This window comes from Mus pahari, chromosome 15, assembly GCF_900095145.1.
Source record: "Mus pahari chromosome 15, PAHARI_EIJ_v1.1, whole genome shotgun sequence".
In the NCBI taxonomy this organism is placed as follows: Eukaryota; Metazoa; Chordata; class Mammalia; order Rodentia; family Muridae; genus Mus; species Mus pahari.
In genome coordinates, this window is record NC_034604.1 from 28,286,417 (window position 1) to 28,296,534 (window position 10,118).

Below are 10,118 nucleotides of genomic sequence, written 5' to 3' on the forward strand. Positions count from 1 at the left end.
GAGAGAGAGAGAGAGAGAGAGAGAGAGAGAGAGAGAGAGAGAGAGAGAGCTTCCCAGTTACTTTATTTACCCGCTGACCAACACTGTTTTTCACGTCTGACAGTCACAGTTTTCTAAGCTTGAGCCATTTTCCGTTTGTCTCAATTTACCTTCTAGGTGGACAAGAAGATTGTGAGAACCGAAATAGGAGTTCTCCTGCGTCTTTCACACCCGAACATCGTAAGTGGCTGTTAGCTTACCACTTCAAATCATTTCCAAAGCTGTGGGATGGGCTCCACTGTCAGTGATGGGAAAGAGGGGTCCTTCCTCTCTGTGAGGTAACATGGCTTAACTCAAGGCCCTACCTCACCACATCCAATCAGTTTTAGAATAGATGGACTAGCAGTACATACCATGCCTCTGTTCATGCATAAAAGGAGAAAAAAAATGGAGAAATGTGTTTTATTCTAGTGAAACTGGCTTTCTCCCTCTTTTGTTTGCCTATCTTTTTAATATTCCATTGCCAAAAAGGCTTTTGAAGCAAAAAGCATTGCTTTTCAAAGTCATTTCAGCCTTTGGGAGAGAGTCCGCTTCAGAAATAATGCAAAGATGCAAATAAATGATGTACGTGAATGGAAGAACTAACCAGTTTCCAGACGCTCTGCTGTCAGGATGCCTCTGAGAAAAAAAATGAGTGAAAAGCTTTCTGGAATCAACGAAGTGAAAAAGAACAAAATCATTTTCACAGCAGCATCTTGATTTTATAAATTAAACCATCTATTTAAATTAAAAAACAAAACAACCCTCTTTGTGTGTGGGCTGATGACCTGCAATGCTTAAAACAAAGTGCATACAACTTCATATATGCATTAAAGGTACACTTAGCTGCCTAGCAGCAAATATTTTTCTTATAATAAATAGGAAGATGGACTGTGGCACTGACTCATCAATCTTGGGTTGCCACCCAGGACCCAGGGTCCACACATCCCTGTGCTGGCCATTTACCTATCCTTCTTCTCACCTTATACCTTGTTTTCACTGACCCATAGTACTAGCTGCACATTTCCCCAACCCCCCAGATTGATATTCAAGGAAGAAATTGGAAGGACCTTGTCAGCAGAGTCAGATGAGAAAAGATTCTCAGAAATGACTTCAGTTCTCTTGTAACTTTGCTGGCCAAAGCTAGCTAAAAATGTTCCCCAGGTTGATCAGAGAACAGGGTTGTCACAAGTGGCTTCGACTGTTGTCATCCACAGTGTGGGGCCAGGCTCCTTGCTTCTCAGAACTAAAGCAGAGTTCTGTATGCAATGAAGTATGAGGATGCTTTGAGTAAGCAGTTCTCAAGCGAGTCATACTCGGTTCCCACCATCACGTTCCCTATGGCCTCCTTCTGAGGAAGCCACTGTGGGGTACCCCTCACGTGTAGCTCGGTGCCGGCTTCTGGATTCTCCAATATCTGGAGAGAGGTCTACATTTGGTTGGATTATCTGCATGTGACAAAACCCTGGTGTGATCAGTCGATTCTCTCCCACCACTGTCCAAGAACCCTTCACACACAAGGGACTCCGTAGCTGCTGAAGCGTGCTTTTACACACAGACTTCACCCTGCCCCCCCCGCCCAGGCTACCTCACAACCTAACTCCATTGTTTCTGAGATAAAGCATTTCTCATCTCTAGCAACCAGAGTGCTTTCAAACAGTTTTGTAAAGTTGGGTCTTGTATTTGATTCTAAGGAAAAGAAAGAAGGGAGGGAGGGAGAAAGATTCCAACATTTGAGTAGAGTTTAGGAAGTGTGTTTAAGAGATTTATTATTCAAAATGAATAATGTCAAAATTTAGTAAGACTTTTGAAAAAAAAAAAAAAAAAAACTGAGCTGTCTGACAAGACCATCAACTGAGAAAGAGAAGGACAGCTGCCAGCCTGGTGCTGGAACGGGGGACATTCACTGTGCTAACCCAGCCATTGGTCAGGCAGACTCGTCTTTGTCCATCAAGGAAGATGGAGATGAGCCATTGTTGATGTTCTTTCTCAATGTGCGTCTCGTCCCCAGATAAAACTCAAGGAAATATTCGAAACCCCCACAGAAATCAGCCTGGTCCTTGAGCTGGTCACGGGAGGAGAACTGTTTGACAGGTGAGTCGAACCAAGAGGGCAAAGCAACAGAAATGTCTGTTCTGGGTCACCAGAAGAATCACGGAGAGGAAAATTTCCTAAGACTTTTCATAATAGAAGGATTAGGTAAATTGATATGTTTTCCTTAAAATATATCTTGAGAAGAATGTTGAAGAGAGGTGGATCGTAATTGGTAAGATAAATAAGTAAGTAATTAAAAAAGAAAAGCACTATTGTCAATTTACCTTCACAAACATTTATGTTAAAAAAGTAGAATTTTGAGGCAGAGGCAGGAGGATTTCTGAGTTCGAGGCCAGCCTGGTCTACAGAGTGAGTTCCAGGACAGCCAGGACTACACAGAGAAACCCTGTCTCGAAAAACCAAAAAAAAAAAAAAAAAGTAGAATTTTATAAAATCATATTTTAACTAAATAGTAGTATTTATGAGATTATTTTTTGTGAGAAAATAAAGTTGTGTTCACTGTCATGATCCAAAAACTCATAAAAGTCAGTATTCTTCAAATGATTATTTATAACTTATTCTCTCCAGGATAGGCGTCTATGTTAAAGTTTCATGTTGCCGAGTAGAGCAGGTCTTGCTTTGGCCCGCGTCTTGCTTTGGCCCGCTGTTGTCGTTTGAGGTGTTTGCTCATAGCTTATCCCTCAAGGATGTTTGAGAAGGGGAGAGGAGAGGATGCCCCCAAATCTGAAGGAACTGTGAGTCAAGGCATCTTTAGGCTTCCATAGTGTCTCCCTCCTCCCTGCCTACTCAGAATTGTGGACGGGCGGGCTGTGGGGGATCCTCTGTATGTTCATCAGGGCAACAGAGAATGAAAGTAAGGCTAGAATTACGAGGTATTATATGGTAGAAATGGTGAGAAGCTGGTGGAAGGGTCTTGGTAAGGAGATAACTAACCGGATAGGGGGAAATCAGAAGACTGAGTATCCGGATCTTGTCAAAAGCTCCCAGAGTCCTTCGTGAATGAATGAGCGACTGTAAAAATGAACTGGCTCTTAAAAAGATAGATATCTCAAGGGGATTGGCTTTGATTGTTGAAAGAGTAGACGACTTCCAGACTCTTGCAGTGGTCTTGAATGACCGTGTTGCTCTCAGATCCACATATTGAAACCTCAGCTCCCAAGATGAGGGTATGGAGGTGGCTCCTCTGTGAGGGAGACAGGCCATCAGGGAGCCTGTATGGATAGAATTAGTAGCCTTGTGAAGGCACCCGTGAAAGGCCTCTATCCCTGATAAAATCACCCCCTCAGAAACAACCTGCTGGTGTCCCGGTCATGCACTTCTCAATATCTAGAATTATGAAAAATAAATGTCTGCTGTATATTATGTATATTATAGGGTTACCATTAATCCCTTTGGATTAATCCCTTTGGAGCAGCCCAGCTAAACCAAGACAAACAAGTAGACGTTAAAGCTGTAACATTCGGACTTCTTTAAGAACACTGCACAAGGATGTGGGCATGCATGAGTAACCTTCTGGTGGCAATTGCTTGTTGATAGTCTCTCAGTTCTGAACCCTGGCCCTGCCACTCAAAGGTAAGCTAAGCTAGAGGAATGTACTTAACTTCCCTGAGCTTTGCAACTCATTTGAAGCTGTTGAGGGCTGCTAACAACTTTGGTACGCCAAACCCACTCGAAGGATGGGCTACGTATCCTAAAGTCATCCTGTTCCCAAGTGCTTTGACAAGATTTCTCCAGAGTTATCACTAGTATTTATGTATGATGGCTCCTTTAATAACACTGTAAATGAATATTTTTTATGATTATAGTCTTTGACTAGGTACAGTAATATACTTACGGTAAGATCCTACTGGTTTTGGAGGCACGAAAGCTCTCTAAGGAGATCTTGCATATTTCTCTGCTAATTATGCTCTATTAGATAGAAATCTCGCGTTCTTTAATTATAAATAGTTGCAGATAAGAGTCCCACGTGGAAGCTGCCCCTTACCAGCCGCACTTAATGATCTGCCTACCCCCTCTCTTCACTTGAATTAATTGTAATCAAGGGCCTCTTCTTCCTTTCTTACAAAGCTTCTATGATAGAATGTGAGATGAATTTTATTTTAGCTCTTGAAAAAAAAAACAGAACAGAAATGCAATTAATAAATTTAATTTGTAGAAATGAATGAAGTATTTATGTTTCATAAAAGACTGTCAGAGAACAAATAAAGTGCTTACCGTGGTACAAGCGCTCAGTGACTTTAAATGATAGATTGTCCCCCTGAATATTTTTCACATTCTCGGCCTGGTAGACATGACTAGGCCTCTCCACTATGCTATTTAAGTCACAGTTATTCTTAAATTTTATCAAGTTGAAATAAATTTTGCATTATTACTCAGTCTATTAGTTTTCTTTTCCTTGAGAGATTTAAAAAAAATCCCAATATTGTTTCTTTTAGTGCATTTAGATCAAGTTCTAATTTGTTGAATTACAATGATGAGAATTTATTCCTGGTCTAGTGATGGCTCAAATAGTAACTACTGAACAGGCTGGGAGCAACTAAGGGAGGGATAATCACGTTCGTGCGTTAGAGTCAAGGTGCTCAGATCTTAGTAGAAAAGATCTGTTTGTGATGTTTATGAAAAAACGAAGCAGTATTCTTGTTGAATTTAAATAAAAATGACACAGGATAAATGATTTAGGATTTTGAAATAAAAATCAATGCCTTTTCTGTCTTAGAAAAGTCATGTCCATACATTTTATATAAAAGTCTTCATAGTTCTGGTATTATGGGAAAAAGAAAGCCCCCAGAGTTCGGTTCCTCTCAGTGTTATCACAGCTGCTAAAACGTTACCTTCCCTCTCAGTAAACTGCCTAACTAAGCAAAACTGGAGCTTTCAGATCAGTTTTCTTTCTTTTTATTCCCTCTCTCTCCAGAAATGGCTGTATTTTACCTCCAGCCAATCCATCAGCATCCTTGGGCTGCTAATTAGCCTTAAAGGTGCCTCCTGCTTCTCTCCACCCAATTTTGATAATAACTCCAATACCTAAATTCCCTGTAAGTTTTGTTTTCCTGGCTTATTATTATTATTTTGGTAAGGTTCTGCTTGCCAGTGCCAAACACCATACATAGAGATTGTAGAGCATAAATCTTTGGATGGTTGACTTCAAAATCAGCAGATTTTTTTTTCTTTGACTTTTAACATAAAAACAAGACAGGTGAATGTGAAGAGGCACCAGGCTAGTTAAAAGGTAGCCCCCTGAAGGCCCTTCTGGTTTTGGTAAAGATCCATTGATCCTTTAAAGGTCTACACATTCAACCAGGTGGTTTTAGCAGGACACCTCCTCCTTGGCACCTCTTACAGGCTGAATTCTGTCCCTCAGCTCCAGGTGGCTCCTCAGCCTGGCAGCCTCTTTCTTCAGCACCAGAGCAAGAGTAAAGGAACCTTAGGAGACCTTGGCTTCAGAAAGAATCTCTTTTTTTATTGGTTATCTTATTTATTTACATTTCAAATGTCCTCCTTCCTGTTTCCCCCTCCACAAACCCCCCATCCTATCCCCTTCCTCCTTTACCTCTATGAAGGTGGTGGTCCTCAATCCACCCACCCACTTTCACCTCACCCTTCTACTATCTCCCTTTGCTGGGGCATCAAACCTCCACAGGACCAAGGGCTTCCCCTTTCACTGATGACAGATAAGGCCACCCTCTGCTACAGATGTAGTTAGAGCTATGGATCCCTCCATTGGATGAAGTTTTTACTTCCTTTTGGATCTCTGTTGTCTTCAAACAGAATTTTAAATGCTTTTAATTTATTTTTAATTCTTTTAGCATTTTATACATGAGTACTCCATATGCATGGTTTTCAGCCCTCCTTTTTACTACTCTCCCTGTCTCCCCTGCCTCACTGACGCCCTCTGAAATCCATAGCGTCCTTTTCTCTGTCGTTGCGTGTGTGCGCACACACACACATACCCCCCCCCCCACTCCTTACTAAGTTCATGGAGTGCTCTCATGTTATTGGCTCACACACATGGCAAATTTCCTTTACTATGTACATATGTTTAAAGGCTGACTGCTTGAGATTGGATGATCAAAGGGCTCATCTCTGGGTAAAACTATTTCTCCATCGCTCATCAGTGGGCGAGATCTTGTAAGATTTTTTCCCAACCATATTGGCATATCGACTGGTGTTATCATTATGCAAGCATGTTTTAGGCAACCATATTGTTGAAGCTCCATAGTTACAGCCTCCCTGTCATGTCTAGAAGACTCTATCTTTTAGCAAGCATCCTGTTCCTCTGGTTCTTACAATCCTGTCACCTCTCTTCTGTACATGTATCTCCTGTGGTCACTTAGTCTGTCCATTTTGACCATCTGTGCATTTATGTAATTGTCTTCATCTGCTCCAAAAAGAAGCCTGTTTGATGAGGGTATCTGTATGTGGTTAGGACCGGTAAGTATTAGGATCAGTATTTAGAGTACAAGTATATTGGTTTAGGAAAATGGCAGTAGAAGGTTCTAGAAGGTTCTCCTTTGGGGTCTGTGTCCTCTCATAGCCAGCAATAGTTAGCTAGGTTTATTTTATTTAGTGTGTTTAGTTTTCTTGCTAGGAGCATGCCTAACCACCATTGCTCAACACAGACATTCCTATGTGGTTCAAAATTCTTTTACCATTACCAGTGTGTTTTTCTCTTATTAAAAAAAAAGCAACTTCCAGGAGAAAGCAGAATGGAAAGGAGTTCCTTTGCTAGGTAGATATGGAAATTCTGAGTTAGTAAATATATTTTTTGGTTGTGAGCCTAACCTTTAGTGGCTGAGCCATCTCTCTATAATTGCTAACATAAATGGTCTTGAGTTTAGCAGCCAGCTGCCTTTCAGAGGGAACCTGTTTCCATGTGATATCTTACATTCTTCTTTTAGGTGTTCAGTCTCACATCCTAGCCAAGAGAATGAACTGCTGTTGATTTGACCTGTGGAGAATCCAAGTTGTATGGGCTGGTCTTGTAAAGCTGTGTCTAGCCCATTCACTTTTCTGGCTTTGTGGGGTCTTTTCTTTTTCCAGGACTATGAGCTAAAGAAAATATTAGTATGTTGGAAACTCATGCTTGAATTTTATGTCTCTGACTCTAAATTTGTGTTTCTGTACTTTCTGAAACTCAAACTGTTCTTTTAGTGAGTTACAAAGAGTCTATAAACAAGGAAATGGTTAACTATTTCAGAACTATGCACTTACCCTATGAGTTGCTATCAATTACATGATCAAGACTAGTGTATCCATCTGCCTGAACACCCCTTGGGTTTTTAACTGATACTGTTGAAGCTAGCTGAAATTTCAGGAAACTGTTGTTACCAAAACCTCCAGAAATACTCGTTACCCTGTTTCCTCGGGATGGTGTCATGGTTGATAACAGAATTAACCAAATTCAGGAAAAGTCTGGACTAATAAAAATTGTTGTCCTAAAATTAGTCATTAAGTTAATCTTCTGAAGTGAAGCTCTAGGATATTTTGATTTCTATTAAGGATGACCAGTCACCGTGAGAACCACGTCTTCTACACACTGGGATCCCAGCATCTGCACAAGGCACTTTTCTAGAATGGTCTCACTCCAAGCAACACAGGCCCTACCCAGGTCTTGCTATGTACATGTTAGAGACCAAATAACTAGGGATCAGAGAAGCACCTCAGCTTCCATTCAGACTCCTAGCTTAGAAGTCTAATAGCAAAGAAGTCTCAATCCAAACCTGGGCTCCTCCAACGCCTATGACTCTTCTATCACGTCAAGCTCCTTGTGCATGAGCTATTGTTGATATGCTTACTTCAAAATAAAGCCCGAGAGTAGTTGTAGGACATTATTTTTGTCTCCATCTCCTTTTCTGTCCCTGTGACAGAGTACAAAAATCAACTTAAGGGGGAAGAGGGCTTATTCTGCTTCTCAGGTCAAAGGTAGCATATGTCATGAGAGGAAGTCAAGGCATCAAGAGCCTGAAGCAGCTGGTCACACTGTGTGTGCAGTCCTGAGGCAAAGAATCATGCAGGGGTGCTGCTGCTCAGTCCTCTCTGTTCCATATCCCAGGAGCTCAGTTGGGACAGGATGCAAACAAAGGTAGTAGTTAATGCCATTGCTATAATCCCATACAAATATGGCCAGAGGTCTGTCTCCCAGGAGATTCTGGATTCTATCAAGATGACAATTATAGCTAAATAGCAAATTGTCCTACTAAAACATTAGGTTAGTCAGAGAATTGATATGCATATACTTGTTTTAGATATGGCTATTTCAAGCACATCTCATTATGTGGTTTTACGACTATATGTGAGGCAAATGTGTACTCTGATTCTGAGCAGACATCTTGTGTGCTTTGTGTAGGGAATTGGATATAAAGGAAATGGTGGAGGTGAGAGAGTTGGGAGGTACAGGGGACTTGGTTAGTATTTTAAGATGAAGCCTTGGGAACATGCTAACTTTCTAATAGAACGGAACCTACACAAAGCAGGTGAGATCCTTGGAAAAGGGGACATGTGTTCAGAAGAACATTCCAGAGAGAGCCCTGGTGATGTTACCAGGCGTCTAAGAACCTTGTTAGGGTAAGACAAGCACCTTTCTTCAGAAGCAGAAAGAATGGCAAAGGATGCAGAAGTCAAAGGCCCATAAGAGTAGATAACCTGGGGAAAGAGTAAGCCAAAGGAATTTCTGCCCTGACAGATTTGATTCTACCTTACTCAGAGAGCGGAGATTTGCCCTTTCATGGCTGCTGGTAAACAGTCTGAGCCTCCTGGGTTAGGGGGAGAAAGGAAGCTTTGTTCTCCCGACATAGGAAAGGTCATGGGTAGCAACAAGTGCAGCGGGTTTCCCTTTGTCCTTCCTTGAGGCCAGTACAGCAGATCCTAGGGATGCCTGCATACAAAGCGTGGCATGCTACAAGAGAAGACATAAGGCAGATGTCACCAGCTGTTGACTGAACAAGCAAAATGTACAACTAAATACCATCCCGTCAATAGAAACTCTCTACAACACAGACGAACCTCAGATATCTCTGCTGAGCAGAGCAAACACAGAAGACTTTGTAGCATATAGTCTCCATTATGTGGGATTTCCAGGAGAACTGCATGTTTCCTGATACAACAGGGCAGGGGCTTGCTTGGGCAGGGAGAGGGGGCGGGAAGGGGGGCAGGGAGAGGGGACAGCTTGGATTATAAGCAATTGGACAGTTAATTGACTGCTTTTCCAGTGTTGTTGGAACCGTAGTATTTTTCCCCTAGCAATGTCTGATGGAGAAGAACATTTGGAGAGAGAAATGGTGATGTACGAAAGTGAATGGACTGAGGCCAGAGCGTCTGTGGAGGGTTGAGTGCCCACTAAGACAGAATGTTTATTTGTAGACCTGGGTCAGTGACTTTCTTTCCCATATTCCAAAAAGGTCTTAACATTGCTTACTTCTTTGGGCTCATCTCTGTTTCTTCAATTAGGGCTCTCTCTCTTTCTCTGTCTCTGTCTCTGTCTCTGTCTCTGTCTCTGTCTCTGTCTCTGTCTCTCTCTCTCTCTCTCTCTCTCTCTCAAGTTTTATTTATTTATTTTATGTATGTGAGTACTCTGTCTGCATGTGCACCTGCATGCGAGAAGAGGGGATCAGAACTCCTTGTAGATGCTGACAAGCCACTGTGTTGTCATTGAACACAGAACCTCTGGATAAGCAGCCAGTGCTCTTAACTGCTGAGCCATCTCTCCAGCTCCGGGGTGTTTTCTTCTTAATCTATTTCCAGAGTCCTTTCTCTTTTTCCATCTCTCAGGTTCCATCTTTCCCTTAAACATCTTACATTCCCTTTAGGTTAGTCACCCTGGCCGCCACGTTATCAGTGGAGAGGAGAAACGAATTAATGGTCGGCTGGGGATTTTTTTTTTAAACTTTTTAAAATTGGTTATTTTATTTATTTATATATGCAGGAACTATAATTTATAGANCTTATATTAATAGCTGTAAAACAGCTCTAAAAATACAAACATGTATATTTGCTACATTATATAAAAATGTAGTAGACACTAAGAATCATAAAAAATTCCTCTCTTG

The 10,118-nt window shown here is 41.5% G+C and overlaps 1 protein-coding gene across 2 annotated transcripts in view; it reads left to right on the top strand.

Annotated features, from left to right (window-relative positions):
- The window catches only part of Camk4 (calcium/calmodulin dependent protein kinase IV), a 227,350-nt gene that overhangs the window by 141,475 nt on the left and 75,757 nt on the right, over positions 1-10,118 (top strand). For both annotated transcript variants that reach the window (XM_021214784.2, XM_029547243.1), the window contains exons 4-5: positions 157-219; positions 2,030-2,112. In XM_021214784.2, the coding sequence (XP_021070443.1) occupies positions 157-219; positions 2,030-2,112 (146 nt within the window). The remainder of the gene's footprint in view (positions 1-156; positions 220-2,029; positions 2,113-10,118) is intronic.